At 36.7% G+C, this 23399-nt stretch overlaps 1 protein-coding gene across 1 annotated transcript in view; it reads left to right on the top strand.

Annotated features, from left to right (window-relative positions):
- LOC133527089 (A disintegrin and metalloproteinase with thrombospondin motifs 7) overlaps positions 1–23399 on the top strand; it is a 150870-nt gene that overhangs the window by 112397 nt on the left and 15074 nt on the right. The window contains exons 8-10 of the mRNA XM_061863980.1: positions 11546–11659; positions 16752–16898; positions 22990–23066. Of these exons, the coding sequence (XP_061719964.1) occupies positions 11546–11659; positions 16752–16898; positions 22990–23066 (338 nt within the window). The remainder of the gene's footprint in view (positions 1–11545; positions 11660–16751; positions 16899–22989; positions 23067–23399) is intronic.

Below are 23399 nucleotides of genomic sequence, written 5' to 3'. Positions count from 1 at the left end.
TATTCTAAAACTTTACAAGCATTCATTAGTTAATTTACGTTGTATCCCTTTGTTACAAATAGGCGCATAAGAGTCCCCGGCAAGCTCGGCTGAATTTCACCTTCCCATACAAACGGAGTTTCGTTTCATTTTAAAACTACGTGTTGGATTGTAATGAAACTTTGCATACAGAACCGAGCTTGCTCGGGACCCATAAGTTAAAATAACAGATTAAGACAAACGATACGATTTGCAAATAAGATCAAATGTAAAATTCGATTGCAGCACGTTTGCTTGCTCACACTATTGAATCGTTTGCCATATGCAAAACCATTATTGCCATATGGCATATGCCATATAAAATGAGAAAAAAAGTACCAATGTACAAACGTCCTTGCTACTCATTTCTTGACAGATATTTGTGACATTTGTTATCACGGTAGTGATGTTTTAAAGATAGCCAGATAGGTACTAACAGATAATGTCAATGAGATATGTACACATTGATACGTGTAACCTATGGTACATATTTGTGTATCTTTATCATAAAGCTTTCCCATAAATGTTTCTTTAACGGCCTTCTAGACTAATCAGAGGTCCCGGGTTCGAATCCTGGTTAGGACATTTATTTGTATGTTTATCATAATTATCACAACACACACAACCTTTTAATTTCGGTTTCGTTCATAAAACCGTTATATTTCAGCGGTTTTTAGGAGAACATTTCTATAAAGTTCTAGTCAGATTAACCGGTTTAGAACAATAAAATCCGATTTCTTTCTATGTCGGTGTCTTTTTTACGCGGACGCGGACCGGCTGGTCGTCTCGTCGCTCGTCGAATAAACCGGTTTATTTAGGTTACAACAGTACCCCTAGTGTAAATTTGATCGACATCATAACGTGACGAACGCGTTTGCGTTAAGTCTCATTTTGTATAGTCTCATTTTATTTACACTAGGGGTACAGTACCCCTAGTGTAAATAAATTCGATTTCGAAACGTGACGTACGCGTTTGCGTTTAGTCTCATTTTGTATTGGATTTGGAAAGAGCGCGCCAAGCGGGACGTTTTGGAAACTCAAAATCCTATACAAAATGAGACTTAACGCAAACGCGTTCGTCACGTTATGATGTCGATCAAATTTACACTAGGGGTACTGTTCTTAAAACGTTCGCGTAATTATGAAAGCTCGGAGTAAAACTAAAATAAATCGGTATTTACCGCTATGTTTAAAACCGGTTCCCGAGCCTTGCCCACAAGACAGTCCTAATTGATCTTACTGTGGGACTAGGTCGATTTGTGTAAGATTGTTCCATAATATTTATTTTTGCCATGCTTGGCATTAACTTGTCAATCTCACGTTTAAGTCCATTCTAAGCTTAGCTCTTTTCCAGTACTATTTTATCGCTGTTATCTTTGATAGCTTCTAAGCTGGGAAAAGCGCCATAAGCTTTGTAATTATATTCACGCAATTTTCCGTTTCAAAACGGCAACATTCTAAATAAGCTTAATCAATTCATGGGCCTACCACACTTGCTCTCTCTCAACTCCATTATTTATGTTTTGCATACAATTTGTAATCGATCGAAAGTTATAAATATTTATAGGGCGTTTTTAACGGTTTATGTATGGTAGCTTTCTCGTGTTTGAAGTCGCCGCTCCCGCAAAGCTTGGAGCTCTTTACAATAAGCTTTTTACGCTTAAAATATACCACCCACAAGCTTACTCAGCTTTCAACTAAGTTTTTTAATGCGAATGTAGAGATTTAAGTCAGCGAGGTCGTCTTAAGCAGTGTATTGATTGATTTATGACTAAGTATCAGAAGATTGCAAATAAATTGCAAGTCAATGTGCCACGCCGCCGCTGATCATAAGGTATCCAGATGAAATACCTATGTAAAATAAAAATAGCCAGGTTATTATGATCTATATAATTATGACAGGGGTTCCCCTTGGCTTATTCACTTATATAAATATGCAAGTACATAAACAGAATAACAACCTCGCGTTATCCACATCCAACCTAACATTATATCATTCAGGACCTCACATGATGTGCATTAAAATATATAACAAAATTCCACAAGCAATAAAGTCAATAGCAATTCCTTAATCATTTGAAACCGCCTTAAATAATTATTTATTAGATAAAAGTTATTATGCTTTGCAGGAGACCTTTCCGAAAAAACATAATGCTAGTTTTTTTAAGAATTATTTTTACCTACATAGCTGTGCAATGTAATCAATAAGATTAATTTTAAGTATAAGTACTTATTGTATAAGAATAAATTGCTGTGACCTTACAGGGTCTGTATTCATTTTTCATTCTAATATATAGGTACGAGCAATAAAAATGTTATGAGTAAGTCAAAATATTACAGGTTCATATGCTGTAGAAACGCGATAATCCATCGCGTAGTTGTACTAGCTCAATTTAATTGGATACTTTTCTTTGCACAGAGGGCTGCTTTGCTTTGTGCAAAGTACGTGGTGGGGGGCACAGTGCATGATCACGCAAGGCGTGGAAAAAATGACAATGGTCATGGGAAGCATGGAACCACATTAACTGTCAATTCACTAACAATTGTGAACTGACAATGCATAACAGTAGATAGCAGTAGCTAGGGCTATATAATTATGCCTGCAGATGTCTGATGGGCAAGTCAAATTAGGCCTGTATATCTGCCAGAATTATTAGCCGGGCGCTTCTGTACATATATAGGTATCCTTAGCCAATGGGTCACATTCTGTAAAAAAAAATCCTTAAAAATATTTCACCTGTCTTCTTCTTCAGCGTACATATCCTGACGGATGTCGGCGATCACCATGCGAACGTCCTCTCTGTGTTTCGCCACTCTATTCAGATTGGCAGCGTCTGCAATACCGGTCCAACTCCTTAATATATCGCACCATGATGTTCTGGGTCTTCCTCTACCTGTTTTTCCATATTTTTTTCTCTTAATAATGCATATTTGATGTTCCTGTAGATATGTTCAAATTATGCCGTTCATCTGTGCTCCAGTCAATTGTACTCAGCCCTCATATTCTCCGGTTTATTTTTGAGTATCCGAACGAACGGGCAAATAATTTATTGGACATGTAATTAATTTAATTCGCGCCTAATAGCGGCTTGCGCTCACTTCGATTAAGTCGCTGTGATAAATCAAAGTTCACGCTTCACCGCTTTTGAAGGACCACACGTGAGATGGCAACAAAAGAACCCTTTGAGATGAAAATGTCATATGTGCTTTTAAACACTATTGGGAGCGTGCACGACTGTCACGCAACCTAGTGTCCGCAAGTCTAGGGGAAAACGTCAATTCACTACATCTTATAAAACTACTCCAAAACTAAAAACTACTGAACGGATTTTTAAACGACTTTCATCTATCAATAGAGTGATTCTTGAGGAAGGCTTAAGCATATAACTTGTTAAGGTTTTGTGTAAATTGTTTGAAATATAACGATGTTGTTTATCTCAGTTATGGATAAACGAGCTTTTCGCCTCTTTTGTAATTATTCAAAGAACTTTCCTTCCAATTGTATTGTTGGCGCCAGGCGGACATAGTTTAAAATAAACCGGCCCAAGCATTCCGCCGTGAACTTACCATTTTATGATGATGCGTACGTTCAACTTATTGCCGGTTCAGATTTATGTTTTGGCATACTATCAATTTTATTTACGAAGGTGCTCTACCTAGTTTTTACAAGGAATATACAGGAGGATATGAGGATTATTCTGACTGTGGAGTGTTAATGCAAGAATAGGGTGACCGCCACCATGCGAGCCGTGTGTTTGTTTCACGTGAAAGAAAACTATCTTACTCCTTTTAATGACCCTTAATTCGTTTCAGTGTTGTTCGTAATATGTATTTTCAAATGTTATTTAGCTTTCATTAAACAACCTCCTATTTTGATTATTATTTCATCTGCAATTGTTTAGCTTAACTTTACACTTGGATAAATCCATCCCTTTTTAACCGACTTCAAAAAAGGAGGAGGTTCTCAATTCGACAATTTTTTTTTTTTTTTTGTATGTATGTTACTCGATATCGCCGAGAATTGTGAGAATTGTTTTTTTAATCGAACGGGTATAACCCCGAGATGGTCCCGTTGGCACCAAGTCGGGGTCCGATGATGGGATCTAGGAGAAATCGAGGGAACTCTTCAAATGTTATAGGTACATGTATGGCACTTTTGGTAATATTTGAAGTCGGTTTTATTTTTTTTGTTAAAAAGTTTTATGTTAATACCAAAATCACAAAATGTGACAGTTGGATTTATCCGAGTTTGAAGTTAAGCGACTCAATTTTGATTATCAGTGTGCCATGAATATGGTGATTACTGATGTGTCTTAAATAGTTTTCAAAATTGTGAAATTTCCACTTGGAAAATTTTCGATTTCGAAAATTCCGAGAATTTTTCAAACTGGAAACTTTCAGCAACAATCTGTAGCTGTGTAGTTCAATATTGAGTTCTATTCAATATAAGATCGATTTAAACTTAAATTTTCAACTAAATCGCACTCAGGAGACACAAAAATCGTAGCTATTCGCATTCAATTCAATATTATTCATATTAAACATGACATATACCGCCTTTTTGCTTTACCCAGCGACGGACGTAATGGCACCCGTTGATGTCTTTTCTAAGAACTGCATTTGTTCCTTTTGCTAATCGAGTCGGAGAGGCCAATTCGAATTTCAGTTATTAAATCTCATTACAATATGAAGTATCAGATCATGAGATCTGTCAGTGTCAATAGTGACGTTTTTAGTTGAGGGTTGACGCAATTCAGCAGCGGTGGCAGCATGGCTGCATTTTTATCGCCTGTTACTGACACTCGCACTTACTTACTTGAACGTGACAGGTATAGTGACAAGCGATAAATATGCGACCGTGCTACCGCCGCGGTCCTCTAAAGGAGATTTGAACCATCTCATATTGGAATGATGTCAGAATTCTCAGATCCATGTTAGATCTAGGCATCGGAGTTTTTATCGCATGGTAAGACTAATAGCGAGCTATGGAGTCGACATTAGCAATAAAATTCAACTCATATTCATACTCATACTCATTCATTTATTTAATTACTGATTTTAATTTTACAAGGACAAGAATGTTTGTAAACGATCCTTTAATTATGTCTTTCAGGACATAAATATTAATAATAAAAAATAATGACTATTTTTATGTATTGATTAATTTACATTCATTTTATTTTTACCCCTTTGAATATACATATTGTTTTTTTTTTTTTTGTAATATTACTCAATACAAAAAATAGTCATTATTCTTATTTGTAATAATTATATATTCAAAGACAAATTAAAGTATAGTATATAACTCGTCAAAGTTCTACTTCTTGGTTATAAAATTAAAATCACTTATTAAATAGATGAACGAGTATGAGTATGAATAAGAATTGAATTTTAATGCTAATGTCGACTCCATAGCTCGCTATTAGTCTTACCATGCGATAAAAACTCCGATGCCTATAGATCAGTATCACATTATATTATTGAAATTGACCTGGGAGTCACAGGAGATAAATTCAATACAGGTTAGCCCAAAAAAAAAAGAATTTTTTAAAGAATAATTTTCTTATTTACACGTCCTTTACAAAATGTCACTAAACATTAAAACTACAATTTTTTTTATACTACGTCGGTGGCAAACAAGCATACGGCCCGCCTGATGGTAAGCAGTCTCCGTAGCCTATGTACGCCTGCAACTCCAGAGGAGTTACATGCGCGTTGCCGACCCTAAACCCGCCCCCCCTCGTTGAGCTCTGGCAACCTTACTCACCAGCAGGAACACAACACTATGAGTAGGGTCTAGTGTTATTTGGCTGCTCTTTTCTGTAAGGTGGAGGTACTTCCCCAGTTGGGCTCTGCTCTAGATCTGGAATGACATCCACTGGCTGTGCCCTACCACACAAAACGAGATGTCATTCGCAATGCCCATACCTCTCTTTTGGACGTAGTTTAAGGACGTACCCGGGTCCAAATTACAATTACTTAACTAAAACAAAACAAATTATGTTCAAAATGTTCTCCTATGCAGTTATCAAGTATATCAAAATCAATTTACAATGGTTGCCCTGAGAACTTTCTCCCCCTCATTCTGGTACCCAATCGGAATACCACACCTGTGATTGATGTCGCATTTGCGACATGTAACCGCTATATACATACATACATACATACATATATAACCTAAAGCACAGCCTAAAGGGAAAGTGAATGTGGTGTGGGGTAAAACATCCATTGATCGACACCCAAATGGACACAAAACAATAGTGGCACTATAAGCTGTAGACCTCGCGTTAAACTTAAAAAATGTAAATGTGATAAATACGAGTACTAAATTCGCTGAGTCGTTATATATAACGTACTTATACTTAAATACCAGTGAACATAGATTGGCGCTGACGCCCTTTATGCCAATTTTTGCATTTTGAAAAAAAAATGCAAAAACTGGAAAGCGGAAACTGCGGAAAGTACGGAAGAATGACATTTCCGCACGTGTATCGAACGACGTTTTTTAATACAGTTGCGCAAAAATAAGAAAAACAGTAAGTTCTTTTATGCATGTTCTATAAGACAAAACAATTGTAAATTTAAAATATTATACTATTATTACTTAAGTATCGTTATTTACAATAATTGTAAATAATTATTATTTGTGTATCGTATATTTAAATTGTATGAAAACAATATCGAATGTTGCCTTTGAAACTTAAAACATTCTTGCAGTAAGAAAAAACGCCTCTGCTTTGACAGGCGTTTCGGCAGCTATTCCGTTCCATTCAGACAACTCATTAGAACGGTTTTTCAATATTTAATATTAAATAATATACGTGTTATAATGATGAAGAGGTAAGTAATAAAATATGAAATATGCTTATATTTATTATTTTTACATTAACAGTAGGTTTTTTTATGTTGATTACGACTTTTAAAGGAAACTAACATTAACACTCATCAATAAGTACCTAGTCATGAATTGGAGTAAGTGGAAAAGTAAAAGGCACTAGTTCGCGAAATCCAACTTTCCGCATGCTAAATAGCTACGTAAAGTAGCTCTTTTTGAGCAACTGTATTAAAAAAACTATTTAATCATAGAATCTAGTTACAAAATTTCACGAGAATCGGTTAATAGTTCTATGATAAGAGTTAGATGTTTTCGTAACTCAAAGAAAGGCTTATTTAAATACATAAGTACTATTTTTTACTATCACTACTATCAAGTTACCACTTTTAATCGAAAAAAATAAAATTAGTTCTTTCACACAATGTTGGATATGTCTGTTATTGAAAAAAATATTCTATCTCTGATGCGAAACTTTTACTCGTAAAGTATCTCCGTCTATTTTTTATTCATGTACATTTCTGGCCATATCTTATTATTTTGATCACATATCAGTACCCCTAGTGTAAATATTTTCGACAGCGAAACGTGACGTACGCGTTTGCGTTGTGTCATTTTGTATGAGATTTTTGACTTTCCAAAACGTCCCGCTTGGCGCGCTGTTCAAAAACCCATACAAAATGAGACTAAACGCAAACGCGTACGTCACGTATCAAAATCGAATTTATTTACACTAGGGGTACTGATGTCATCCCGTATAATCAGTATAATCAGGTTGTACGCAAGATGATAACCAGAATTTTCAGGCTAAAAAGTTAATGACCAAATTTGACGCTTATACGATAACGGGCGATACAGACGGACTGCAGCCCGACTGCAAGTTTTATGGGAACTGCAAGCTGACTGCACGCCAACTGCAACGTCGGCGAGCAGTTCCCGTACAAGTTACAGTCGGGTGGCAATCCATCTGTCCCGGCCCTATGTGTCAAGCACAAATATTTAGTAACCCGTAATTGAAAACACGTTGGTACGCGGAAATATTAAAAAATATATTTCCATAGAAGTTATTTACATTTATACGCGGCTAACCGTGAGATTTATGGCGTATTCTCAATACCGTCGAAACACGGGAATTTTTTATTTTGATTTACTATGAGTTTTATTTATGTATTTATAAATTCGCGCGAAACCCTTTTAAAAGGGCCGTAAATATAAAGCTTAAGGAGAGCACGCATGAGTAAAGCGCCTTTAGTACAAATGAAAACAACAAAAAGCGGCCAAGTGCGAGTTGGACTCGCCCATGGCGGGTTCCGTACCATTTATGAAGTATTAAAAAAACTACTAAATAGATCTCGTTCAAACCAATTTTCGGTGGAAGTTTGCATGGTAAATGTACATCATATACTTTTTTTAGTTTTATCACTCTCTTATTTTAGAAGTTCCAGGGGGGGGACACATTTTACCACTTTGGAAGTGTCTCTGACGCAAACTATTCAGTTTAGAAAAATATTTAAAAAAAATTGAGTTTCAGTTCTAAGTATTCTCCCAAAATTGATTGTTTTTTTTTTCTGTGTAAACGTTAATGCGGTTCACAGAATACATCTACTTACCAAGTTTCAACAGTATAGTTCTTATAGTTTCGGAAAAAAGTTGCTGTGAGATACGCACGGACGGACAGACAGACATGACAAATCCATAAGGGTTCCGTTTTTTACCATTTGGCTACGGAACCCTAAAAAGCATAGGTAGTCTTTTACTATGTTTTTTACATTGTGGTTGAAATATAGTTTTCCTTTTTTTTACTTAAAAACTGATTGATTGGCTCACACTTGATGGAAAGTGGATCTGAATTTGTTATAGATATCAAAGTCGGTGACAAAAGTGTAATTTGTTCGACCAGAAACCACTTTTCTGAATGGCAGATCATATCCATAACAGATCCAGATCAAATTCATAACCTGTTATTACAATCTGAATACGCCTCCTTGTTTGTCATCGCGTTGCATAACTGCACTGAATGTACATTACACTATTACACCAAAAATGTCTATCACCTTAAGACCTCATACTGGGCTAGCATTGCATCTTGCTGCCATATTAATATTACTTCTCGGTTATTTACGATCAGTTTCACGACCGAACAAGTAACTTTATTTACAGCAAATTCTTAATAACATCGTCGGCGAACCAAGGCTCAACAGTCAGAACCGTTTTTTAAAATACCGGTAAAAACCTGTTTAGTTCGGTTTTCCTCCGAACTTTTATAAGAACGCGAACGTTTTAAGAACTTTATTGTAACCTCAAAAATACGATCGGTCTAGTGGTGTGTCACGTAAATAAAGACACTGACATAGGAAGAAACGGGTTTTTATTGTTCTAAATCGGTTAATTTGATATCATAAAAACCGGTTTAAAAAAAACGGTTTTTCGACCGAAACTTGCACCAAGTACATGATTAGATGATTACGGTTTGGAAGTTAAGCCGGTTTCCGAGCCCTGTGGCGAACTATACCGTTCAAAGAATCTGTAAGTTTCTACTTTCTTAGCCTAAGTTGAATCATGTTAATTTACGAACTCTTTGCACGAGACCATTAAGTAATTATATACAGGAGAGTAGTTCTATCGTGCGTGATAAGGGGGCATTCGGCTAGTTTGATAACGCCAACAGAGAAAGTAACAAAGAGCAGTCAGAGTCTTTCGACTGACATATATCATAAATGGCATGTATATGACATCACCTACTATTTATGTGGACGAAACTGTAGCTTAGACAGCTCTTAAATTATTGATGAATGTATGAGTAATTGAGTATGTATTATACGAGGAACAACTTAACTACATGTCAGCGCCGAGCAGTTAGCCATGCAAATTACCGAAGCGTGGGTTATTGGGGGCAGCGGCGAAAATTGGCTGCAAAATCGAACTCAATGATCGCCTGTGTTTAACGGGCGTTAACACTTTGTGTATTATGTCCTGGGGGCACATTTGGAATGCCAGCAAAATTTACTTCATGATTTGTTACAAAGTATTATGCCGATGTGTGGCTGGGTAACTTTCGTTTACGAATCATCACGGATATTTGGACAAATACGGTTATTCGGTTAGATTATGTGTTACCTGCATTAAATATGGTATGAGTTTGATATAAATAAATAAAAAAGCTTTTATTTCAGGCAGTCGATACCGATAGTGCATATACAAAATTAAATTACTACTAAAATAAATAAAAAACTAAACTAAATCGACATTGTAAAGGGTCATGTTAAAAGTAAAGAATAAAATTAAAATTTCACATGGTAAGTGCAGAGTAATTTTTTGCTATGATCCAATATTAAATTAGTTTTCGCGCTCATTTTAGAGAGCCCATTAGGTACTTCAGATGGGTGCAGTTGCAGTGCCATGATTTTTCCTCGTTAACATACCTATATCTAATCCAATTTGAATAATCCTTGAGGACCACAGTGTCATAATACAAAATCATTTATAAAAATACATACATAATACAAAAAAAATCAAATAACGTCACTATTTGAATGGTTCTTAATTTTGTATAGTGCCAATCTTAAAAATACATGCTATATTTTCACAAACGTAAGAATAAACTTTAAAAAATAAAAGGGTTTCTTCTAGACTATCTATTATGAACTACGAGGTTAAATTAACATTATATTAGAAGAGCGCTCAAGAACGCTAATTTCGGCTATATTTACTTATTTATACAGTACCTAATGTATAGGTAGCGTCAAGTTCTTTAAACTCAAAGTAAAGAGCTGGCTCAATTTCGTTTAGCAACAAACGTTTTTCCCATATCGATGTAAACGTATCGCGGGCAGCAGACGGCCGGGAATAGACTTCTATAAGCGTCGTCTGACTCACTGCTCGCGAAAGGCGGGCTCTATAAATCCCATACAATAAATTTAATAAACTCATACACACGTACGCACTTTACTATCGCGGTTACTATAGTGTAAACAGCGTTTATTTGTGGATGATCGACCGATTTTGGTTAAAGTCACGTGGCTCTCGTAATATTGCCTTTTTAGATGCATTTGTAAAGCAATGACAATTGCAACTCGCTAATCTCACTACGAGTATGAGCAATGTCTGATAGCGATGCAAAATGATAGTTATTCCATATCACGAAGGTGCGACCCGCTCTTCTCCGCTTTAACCAGTGATGTGGCGTAAAACTCAATGCTCAAATGACATTTGATAGTCGTCGAACCTAGCTAAGTTTCTTGCTGGACTCTTCAGGGCTAGGCTAGGTATAATTAACCAGCGACAAAACTTCCATCTCTCACCATAATCGCTCGAATCTCTCACCATAGCCAGATCAAGTTAAGCCACTCAATTGATCTCGCTGGAACGCAAACTCAGTAGAAGCTTTCCAGTATAATTAATCAAGTCTGGTCGCGAAAGGGCCCGGATTTTGCCAAGGCTACCTTCCCTCACACACAGCCCGATCGCTCTAGTGCACAAGAAGTATCCCAAATCAGCATAAAAAAGGATGCTTAAATATCTGGAACTGACTTGAATGTGTACACTGCATGTATTGTCCCCGACTATGGGGCCCATTAGTTTTTATTCTTTCCAATTCAATCCATCCACTGCAAGACAAACTTATCAATTGATGCGGCGATTCTTTTCCACATTGAGCCTACTAGGTAGATATTAACTAAATGTATTTGTTGACAGCACCCTGGGAGTGGCGCACGTAGCCGGTATGTGCATCCCGGACCGCAGCTGCTCCGTCAACGAGGACAACGGCATCATGCTGGCGCACACCATCACGCACGAGCTTGGACACAAGTCAGTATCACCACCTAATACTTCACTAGTTTAGTCGGTCATAGGCTTAGAGGCCAGAAAAGGAGAACTCCAATTTCCTTAATGCAAAAAGAACCTTGGCTTCTGAACCAAGAGTGTGTTCAGATAAAGCACAACACAACTGCCCCTTACGTTCTTCTTACAGCTAAATCATCTTCTATCCTGTCCAGGAGTCAAAGGCAGTATTACTAACATTTCCGTTGATGTTAGTCTCCAGAGAATATCTACTTTAGCAGACCTAATCTTTCAACACGTCAAAAATTCAGTCCATAATTGACAATATTACGTTTAAATTATAAATGATTAACACCAAATCTGGAATTCAAAATGTGTACATAATTATTGCATAAAAATGCAAAGGATGCATTGTTGTCTGGATGCCTATGTCTATTTTTAAATAATGCATAGGTACAAAACTCTAAGAACAGTTGTTTGATTTTGTATTAATTTTCACGTCTTACAGGCCAATTCGAATGTACACATATCAGAATGACATTTGAATCATATTATTTAGTTATCATGCGTCTCGGCCCAGCGGACAAGTACGAGAAAAATGCATGATATCTGAATGACATCAGTTAGATATCATTCTGATATCAGTTACGTTCGAATTGGCATATTACTCGTACAGTCAGCGTCAAATATTTTGTAGCAACTAAAGTAGCCAAATAGTTCGGTACACCATATATTTAGTATGGTGTACCGAACTATTTGGACACGATGACTGCTACAAAGTATTTGACGCTGACTGTACAGTCTGGACGTCTAGTTATTTCATCAGTATACGCTACGTGACTCTAATAAAGAAATGTTGATGAAGATGTAAAAATAGAGAAACTAGGTACCATTTATTTGTACTGATTTGCAATGCTTGTCTTGGATGTGACTTGGGTTTCTTATTAAACGCATTTTTTGTTGATATTACTACGTGACTAGAAGGCATACGGCTTGATAAATAATATAGGTAAAGTGACGTGTTGTAATTTTAATTATAATATCTGAACAAAAAGTTATCAGAAGTAGGTATACCTAAAAAAACCTTAACGTTATTTTCCTTAACTAATGATGCTTACAAATACTAAAATTTAATTAACCTAGTCTGACCTAAGATCGCGACAAGCTTGATAAACTGTTGGTATTAAATGATTTTGTAACTCTATACCACAAATGCAAATTTAAGTCCCCTAATTGATTGTATGAATACGCGCCTAAAATTAATCATTAAGCATTTATACCTAATAGATAGAATATAGATTTAGGCACTTGCAAAACGCAGCATATGTCTTAGATCTATCACTATTCGCGGAAAGATCTAGTGCTAAAAGAACATCGCGCGTTCTCGTATTTATAAACGTAACGTATCCGCATCTACGATATTTTGGAATTTTGTAACTAAGTGGTAAGCGGTAGTTTGTTTAGTGTGAAAATAATGCAGCATCCATTTGACCGCGGACGGCGGCTGAGTCACTTCTATTGCTACGTTCGGACCGCATCAAGGTTACTTTCATTCAGATCGAGTTACACACTGTATTCTTCAGAACCCCTAGTGTACATTTATTCGATAGGTTTTGTAAACTCAAAATCCCACACAAAAATGAGACTTAACGCAAACGCGTACGTCACGTCACGCTATCGAATAAATTTACACTAGGGGTACAGCAATGTTAATCAACTAATCACGTAGCATTTTTAACCTCTTTTTACACTTTAGGCGCAAGAATAGAACCGTTTTATATGACTCATTACGAATTCACTACTGGGACAATTCATAGATTAATTTGATTCAATCTCAGATTCGTACTGAATGATATAGCGCACCACTGAACATGGATTAAGTGCTTGTTGCTTCCCCAAGATATTGGGCGTAAAGTTAAAAAGCGACAAAAATAGGTGTAAATCCCAACACATTTTGCGTGTATTGTTACACCTAGTATGAATTTTATGAAATGTTTTTTTCGGTTCGGTTCATAATCTGTTAAACAAAAGCCTTTATTTCCTCTACCGCTACTGACAGAACGGGAACAAACTCGTTTAATTTACCATCCTATTTAATAGTATTTATATGGTTCAAATTCATGCAACAGCTTATTCTGTTACCTGACAGGCCACACACAGGTGAAAGAGGCGACCGATCGTCCTACATTACTCAAACTCGTTATCTCAGGATAGTTGCTTTTTAACGACATGGTTGCTTTAGCAAGCGCCTTAAACGCCTCTCCATAAAAGGAGCAAGTTTAACAGATTAGGGCCTGAGCCGAAAACAAATCATAGAATAGAATAGACGTTTTTTCTAAGATAATATGCTGAAAACCAATCAATAATCGTGACGTGCTATACGTATAATGCAACAGGAAACAAATGAATTAATAAGCGCATCTGATAAATTACACAATTGTTTCTAGCACAAGGAGCGGTTAGACAACTCGCATAATCATAATACAAACACGATTATGTAAGTGCAAACAGGCACCAGGCAATGACCTTCGCGTTCACTCACTCTAGACACATGAATGCATCATTCGGAGAGTACAATGCGCCGAGGTGCATTGACGTGGAGCTATCGGCCCACACAAGTATTTTGCTCGGCTTATCTTGAGCAAAGAATAATGAATGGGCTAATAAAGGACATGATAAAGGACTTGAAGAAAGTTCTAAAGGATATGATTGAAGGGTCCTGTTATCTGCTTTTGAATGGTTGTCGGTGTCTCTCGCTCTGGTTTACATCATAACTGTCTAATAACTTAAGGTAAATATGATGAACGCTTTAATATCGAGCATTTATTGATTGATTAGTGGTTAAATTAATTATAATTATAATTTTATCAAACGAAAGGTGTAATTTTCTCTATCGATATTAAACATTATTAGATTGCTCTTTAGTAAACTAATTTATTTAGTAAAGTTAGTAGTCAAGTTTCCCTCGTACTTGACAAAACCTAACTTTCCCTAAAACGTAAAAGACAGGCAAAGGGAGCTCTTACTCGTGCTAGAAATGAAGAGGAATTTGTATACGTATGATGCCTAAACTCAACTATTCGTGCTCAACCTGGAGACCGATTCAGATTTAACAACTTGTTACGGTTTGATACGACCTTGACGATCGTCTTGGTGATTGGCGTATACAACGCACGACTTTCACTTTCACATGCACAAATCAAGGGAGGCTAGAGCTCTGTTCAGTATGGTGATGGTGGGCATCCAAAGACGAAAATAATGATTTTAAATGTTTTAGTGTAAGAACACTTCTCGATGTGTACTATTGAGCGGCATCGTCTTTAAACTCGTTAAATAAAGATGAAAAAAAAAAAACATGCACAAATCAGCGCGTGCGATCTTTAAGGTCGTGTCAAAATAAAATAAAAAATCATAATAATAAATCGTGCTTCTAGAACCTGTAACGGACATTCTCGATAATACAAGACGTAAAGACAAACACATCAATTAAGTAGGTACCGTGTTGTGTGTTGTTGCTATTTACAACTAATAGCTATTTATCAATGGACGAGTATGTCGTCGGCGTGCCAACTAATTACTATTCCGATAACCTAGGCGATCATGAATTACTTTATTATTTACATTACATACGATACTTAGAAACGTGTAAATGCTAACCCTCTCAACTGGCCATACCCATCGTAAACATTATCTCTTTGACAAAAGGTTTAACTTTTGTCAGTTAACATGCAGTGTAGACTCTGGTTCAATATCGGAATTCCGGAATCCTGAAATACCGGAATATTCAACTGATATTTACGATATATACGAAATTTACGATAATCTTCTCGGGTCAGAGGTGTAGGGTTTGAGTCGTCGTAGCTTTATTTGACGTTCATAAGCGCTATGTAATATGCCTACTTAGAAAATAAACTATCTTTATCTTTATTACAATTCCGAAATTGAAGAGGACTAAATATCGAAATATGGGATTGTTACGGAAAATGCATAGATTACGATAATAATTTGTATACTTATGTGTAAGAAAACATTAAAAACAGACCATTTTCATTGACTATTTTACTAATTTTATTTAAAAAAGATTTTTGGCGGTTATGTTCAATAACGGTATTCATTCCAGAATTCCGGTATTATGGACCAATATTTCAATACCGGTATTGAGAATCGTCTGCTATTGGATGCCCTAGTGTGGACGACGGTAGTTATTAACCACGGCCGACCGTTCGTGTGTGACCATCACGCTTGATAATTACATCAATAAAGCAATAAACGATGTAATGTATCATTGTGACATACAATGACATAACGATTAAATGTTATTAACCGGTGATAATTCTATTTTTGTTGTATGAATAAAATACTTCTTGTTATTATTGTTGTTGGGTCAAACTGTGCAGCTGACCTTATTAATATAGATTCTTGATGAATAGGCTCCGACCACATTAGCTTTGCACTGATTTGGCTGTAACAATGCATACAAATCCCATAGAAAAGCCATACAAAGAAAATAGAGTATTGTAAAACTTCTACTTGCTCTAATTTGGCTAAGTTCGTGTGACTATTAACCTTTTCAACGCCAAGAACACCTAAAGGCGTCGTTGCTAGTCGTGCCCACAGCGCCAGGAACACCTATATGTGTCATGGCGGACGCTGTCAAAGCCTGCACACTTTCGAATAAGGTTTACTTCGAGCAACATCGGCTTCCAACACGAAGAAGGTTTACATTAGCTCTCTTGCGCCCGGGATCTTGGCATTTGAGTGATGTTTGTCTTTATGACATAAAGCGTTCAAAGGTTTAAGGATACTGGAGCCTACTTTCTGTGTTCTTAATTAAGGCAGTTAGGAAATTAATAGTTATTAAGGATTTTTAATGTATTTTTGTGTTAGATTTCACTTTGTTTGTTTACGTTCAACATATAGTATCTGTATTGTGTATGACCCGAATATGTTTGGTACGAATATCTTATACCTTTAAATAAGCAATTCTTATATATATCGCTGTCTCTATCTAGCTAGGTCTTATCTCTGGGAAAACGCGCATTTTTGAGTTTTTATATGTTTTCTGAGCAAAGCTCGGTCTCCCAGATATTGAGTTTTAATGAATAAATGGTTGTTCCAGCTTCGGTCTGTACCACGACACGGAGAAGATCGGCTGCAGCAGGCGAGAGGGGTCGACGTTGCACATCATGACGCCGGTGTTTGAGGCGGACAGCGTCCAAGTGGCTTGGTCGCGGTGCAGCAAGCGAGATGTCACCAATTTCTTAGAGTAAGTCATGTGAACAATGCTAGATGACAAGATTTTATGAATACAATCAGTCGATCAGGTTTGTTTTGAGCATAAAATGTCTGTTTAGAACTCTTCTCTTCTTCGGTCGGTATGCTCCATGTCCATAGTGTGCGATCATGAGACATATGGGTCACGCACTGCATGTTGCCGCTAACCACCCTCTTCACAGCATCAGACCATCTGTTTAGAAACATTGCATTAAAGCAATACGAATATCAGAAAGGGCAAGTCTGACTATCGTACTCTACGCGCGAAACGCCCCATACTAAACTGTAAAACATTTCAAATGCAATTCAAATGAACGTTATAAGTATTTTCCATTCAAAATCATCACTTAAGTCAATCCTGCCAGCAACACGAGGAAACAACTCAAAATTTGCGTCAGATTACTTTGGCACTCTTGTGGATAAAATGTAACTTTCTCATCTGTTTTTGAAGTATAGAGAGAGCATATACGAGCTGGTGTAGTGAAAAATGCATTACGAGAGGTCTACAGGTTAATTGGATAGATGCCGTTAAACTATCGGGGATGTAATTTACATTTAATTCGTACGGATAATAAAGTACTAATTAGTATGTGTGCGTAAAATTAATTAAATACAAAAGACCCGTAAGACCTGCTGTAAAAGGGAGTAACAATACGATTTTATGATAAGATATTTTACTCACGTTTCCGCTATTCACAACCTTGTAAAGCATTTTTAATTAATTAAACTTAAATTGTATATCAAATGTACCTACTAGCCACTCACATGCTTCATATTTTTCAGTGACCTCCATTATTATAATAAAATAAGGGTGACAGCTGGTAACTACAGTTACCAAACCAAACCAATTGAGTGGCTAGTATAATGCTAAGTGAGATGCGGTTATTGTAAAAAAATATAATGTCCTCTCCAAACGTCACCGATAATCGCATGCGATTTGCGATTCATTACTGCATTTGATCGATCGGTTGAATTCGTTGCTCCTACTTATGCCAGCAATTATCTAAAATCGCTTGCCATTTATTGCAAGGTCCGTAGAAGCCTTAAGATTAAATATAAAGCCCCCTATTAACATTCCTGCATTGCAGTCCGCCTTGCAGGACTGCCGAGCAGGATATAGCTCACACACTATACTGCCATACTATATGGCCATCACCAGAGGGCATGCCGCGAAAGACAAAAATCTAAATTTCCCTTCTGCCCCTCTATATCGATTTTGTATATGATAGAGAGGCAGATAAAAAAATTACGCTTTACGTTTTTGCGGTAGGTTCTCGTGTCACTGCTTGTAATTGCGTTACGTGCTATTTCAAAAAAAAAAGTTGTTTTGTTGATATTTGATCAAATTTCACGGTCACGGTCGTAATCGCTACTTGGCAGTCCTGCTACGCAAGCCACTGACAGTCCTGCCCGCGTAGCCAACGTGCATATCGTTCCGTGGCGAATGAAACGCAACTGTCACAGTCGCACTAATATGGAAGAGTGGTAGAGAGAGGCGACTACGCTACGCTACGGAGCGTTAACGATTGTAATGTTGGCTACGCGGCCTGCGCGGCGGACTGCAAGGGGTGGGCGGGGCTTGCAGGCTTTACATGACCCAAGAGGCATCCTGCTTGGGTGTTGCCGGACGCCAAGCTGTCCGCGACAACATACACAATCCTGCATAATGAGGCAGACGGCAAGGCGGACTACAAGGCAGGAATGTGTAATAATACGATTTCTGGAAGCCTGCCGTGAAAATAGAAATTTCTGCCTCTGTCGCCATCACTCTAGCATATTTAAACGATAGACGTATTAGACCAACGAACTAACGACGATGTGGTTCGCAATTGGCCCTTTGAGGGCCTACCACCTCCGAGGGCTTAGCTGCCTCTCTGTCGCTCTTGCATATTCGAGCAATAGATCTTGCATTTCGATTTTCGTTTTTTGCGGTACGGCTTCTGATCTGATCATGTGCCATCATTTGTATCGTTAAGTTATTACTTAACTAACCTTAGTTAAGTAATAACTTAACCTGACAATACCGATAAACCTTAATTATTATATTGAATTTTAAATGACTGACCGTAAACATAATCGAATATAAATTAATAATAGATTTGTATTCATAATTGTATGAATAGTCACTAACTGTCCTTGAGATAGGAATTTAAATTTTCCATCTTGAATTTGATAGACAATTTAATATATCGGTCCCGGTAATAAAATAACTGGATATTTAATTATAAATCGATTAAAATCAATTAATTATATACTTATTAAGTACTTAAATTCGCTATCGGACGGTAATTCTTGAAAAATAAAAGCGAAAAGACTGTTATCGATATAGCATTAGTTCCTGAGTTCAGGAGCCCATTTCTCGAACAGTTTAGTCTAATATCTATTATTAATGTGTTGCCATGGTAGCCCATACGACTTGACAGTTCGTGGACTAATAATATTAGTCTAATACTGGGGCCCATTTCTCGAAAGGTATTAGTCTAATATTATTAGTGTGTTGCCATGGTAACCCATACGATCCGACAGTTACACATACGAGCGAGATGCATAGAAAGTTACGTAGATCAATGTCAAAACTGGTGGTAGCCGTATATAGGTCTAAATTTGACTTGCAAGACTTTTTTACATTGTTAGTTTTTACAAGTATATTAAATATATGTCTGTTAACAATTATTGAATAACCTTATAGCAGTTATAGCTTATGGTCCTTACATCTTAATTAGCATGGCAATTAACAGGTCAACTAGGTTATTGTAAGTACTATCCTTAGGCAAAAGAAAGTTGTTTGGTAATAAGTTCAAAGTAGCATACCCCTAGAAGCACTTATCGCCACGGTACTTTTATAACCACCGCGATAACATCGTTTATTGCTTTTCTACCTAGATCGGAAGGTGATATCCTGGGTTTATACCTAATGAAATAGGTACTTAGTTGATATATATGGTAAATCGCCTATTACTGACCGGGGGTCTAGCCAAGATCGCAATCTTTGAAAGAAATCGTCAATAGAAACTTAACTAATGTCACAGAATAAGTAGAGTCAGACCAAGCTATGTTGGCAGCGATTTTGATAGCCCAGACGGTGCAAGTGTTAAGTAAACGTCATAATTTCATACAAGTTTGACGTTTAAAATAATACTTGCTCTGTCTAGGCTGTCAAAATCGCTGCCAACTTATCTTGGTCTGACTCTAACAGTACGTAGCTTTACTATACTTATAGTAAATTCCACTTGTGTCCTCACACTTTTAAAAGAAGTAATAAAGTGTCCTCAACGCCACGTCAAAAATAGCACGTATACAAACCTGGTTAAAACCATGACTTGATATTAAGTTGTGGCGTGTGGGGCACAAAATGTACTACGTTTATATCAAGTCAATGGCGGCGCGAAAGTTAAACGTCAAGCCAAATTGCGCCCGTCAAACGGCGTTAAGGAATGACATATTCTCAATTAACTATATAAGGTCTGTTTTATAGTCCAGATACTAAAATATCAGTTCGATTACCAAATTTACTACCCAATGATCATATTTTGTACTAAAATGACATATTGCTCGGATAAGTTGAGGCAATCGAATTGTCGTTTTATGGCGAAATTCATAAACGCACAAGCCTCAACTAGCTATTAATATAAAAAGTAATTAAATGTTAGCGTTGTTGTAACACGGGCATTACATTTAACTTAACCAAACAATGTCACATTAAAATTAAATATAAATAAAATAACATTTAAACTACAACCTATAAAACTAAATCTAAAATAATCGGCCCTGGATCGTACCTGGCTCAAAAGTCCCGCTGCGTTTCCTCGCTAAACCGCAATGGAGACCTGCTGAACCAGATACGACCCAGAGCGAGGATCGCAGCTATTAATCGTTTGTCTTAATATGTTATTTTGACTTATTTATTTGGAAGAAAGGCATAAAACATGATGATGATGATGGTATCCAATTATCCCTTATCAGGGACAGGGTTCTCAGAAGGGATTTCCATTTTTCACGGTCCGGGGCGGCCTCCAGCTCGTCGCAGCCGAGGCCAACTAGAGCAGCTTCCTTTTCCAGGTGGCAACCTTGCCTTCTTAGGATAAAACATAAATTATCTAATTGAGGCTCGTAAAGTTTAATGAATATAGGGGTTAGTATTTGAGATATAAAAATATGGATTAGTTTAATTTAGTCATTGGCGATTTACTCTATTTGCTAAACCGGATATCATTAGACAAGGCCAATTAATTAAATTATTTATTTATCGACTCCGAGCGCCCAGTCTTCAACCAATATTTACGATCGACCCACAAAACATTCGAGTTATTTGTCATTAAAATGTCAATAATCAAGAATGGTGGGATTATAAATCGAAGCCGAAGTTTAAATGCGTAATCAATTTTGTTAACAAATCGCTTGCAGTCTTTATGAGATGGTAGGCGTTGAGGTTTTCGATTACTCAAGCTGCTTTACTATATTATTAGGTACCTCTGAAAACATCGACACGATCGAAGTGCCAATTATTATGTATACACGACTTTCTGGCCTATATATTAGGGTAGCGTATACATATTTTTGGCACTTTGTCCGTAACGATATTTTCAGACGTGACCGTACCTACATTGAAAGCCAGAAGTAGACTAGGAAAGCGACCGTTGTGTTCAAAATGATATTTTTACCTTCCGTCATTTCAATAATTCCACTGTCAATTGTCATTTCCAGCGTATTACATTGACATAACTCCAATATTGAAGCAAGATATTAGGGGTCTGTTTCATAAAGTCTGAGTAAAATATTGGATATGTATAGCTCAGTAACAAATAAATGAAATAAATTAACTGCCAGATACTTACCTTAGGCTGCCAGATACCTTAAGTCTGTTTCACAATGTCCAAGTAAAGTCCTGAATAAGCTACTTGCCACTTATCTGAAAAATAAAGTCATCGTTGGCGTTTATCAATCTTCAAATAAGCTTAACCTTTTAACCGCTTAGAATTTTTCGTCGAGCGTGCTCGTGGCGCCGCCGGTACGAAGTTACACGAAGTTTTGTCTTATTTATCAATCTGTGGCGAAATGAGCTGGATATTGGATGACCAGGATGACTTATACACCGTGTTTTTTTTGATTTGCGTTAATTTCGAGGGTGCATTCCTGAGCTTAAATTAAGTAACTTTCTCAAAGATACCGATATTCTAACTAACTCCATTTCGGAGATAATCAATCATAAATTTTTATATTATAAGGCCCTTACGAGCGTGTACACTTGCTTTAGGACCTGTTTACTTATTAGTTAGTGTTTAGTGCGAGTTCATACATTTGCTACTAAACGTACGTACTATCTCGGACGATCGATGTTAGAAATGACATTGATATGTCACAGTTTTCAATTGTTTGGTTGAGTTAAATGTAATGCCCGTGTTACAACAACGCTATATGCAACATTTAGTTACTTTTTATAAAAATAAAAATAGTAAAAAAAAAAACAAAAAAAAATATTTTTTTTGAAAATTAACTATGCCATTTAGTTTCCTTAAACGTACTTACCGAAACCCCGGAGTTAACGCAATTCAATAAAAACACGGTGTATATCAGACTACGGCGGTTAAAAGGTTAACTGGTGGATAAAGTGCTAGTTTTAATCTGGCAGTTCATTTATTTCTTAATTAGCTCTTCTTATAATACTTCACTCAGACTTTGTGAAACAGATCCTTAAACTAACTTGAATGCTTGCCGTCATTCCTTCATTCTGATCACTACCCGGTAAGTAATGTCCAGTGATCGGAACTATGGGAGTAAAACTTTAACAAAACTTATCAAGCGGACGTAAAAAGAGTGCTTATAGTCTTAAAAATATTCGAATATCTATGAATGTAAATATTTTTATGGCTGTAAGTACTATACTATTCCTATCCCTATGGACATGAATATTTTTAGGGCTGTATGCACTATTTTATGTCCGCTTAACAAGTTTTGTTAAAGTTTTACTCCCATAGTTCCGATCACTGGTAATGTCTTTACTCATGGTAGTGTCTGGCCCGTATTTAATTATAATTGTAGCTGTGGTTGTGGTATTTAGTATTCATACTATATTTTTGTTGCAGCAATGGATTTGGAGAGTGCTTGGGCGACGAACCGTCTACTGAAATTGACAAGTATAAGTACCCGGAGCTCCCCGCAGGCAAGTGTATATCATGTTTTTGTCCCGTTATTTCGTCAGATATTTGCAAACTCACCGATAAATCCTAATTCCACACACTAGCGTTTCTTAATTTGATATAAGAGCTAAACCGACTCAACCGCTCATTTCACATTCCACGATTTTCATGATTAAGTAATCTTGTATTCATGTGAATTAAATGCAAATTAATGTAATAGTACAGTCACGGACTTTAATAGTTGAGCCATTTAAAGACATTTAACCTACATTATTGCCGAGAAATGCAAAGAAAGGCATTTTCTGACGACTACTTAGATGCCAGGCTGCCGGCCAAGGCTTGCCGAAATTGGGCAC

The sequence above is a fragment of the Cydia pomonella genome, chromosome 17 (genome assembly GCF_033807575.1).
Source record: "Cydia pomonella isolate Wapato2018A chromosome 17, ilCydPomo1, whole genome shotgun sequence".
In the NCBI taxonomy this organism is placed as follows: domain Eukaryota; kingdom Metazoa; phylum Arthropoda; class Insecta; order Lepidoptera; family Tortricidae; genus Cydia; species Cydia pomonella.
The sequence above is the reverse complement of the archived record's forward strand: the minus strand, read 5'-3'. Positions and strand labels throughout refer to the sequence as shown.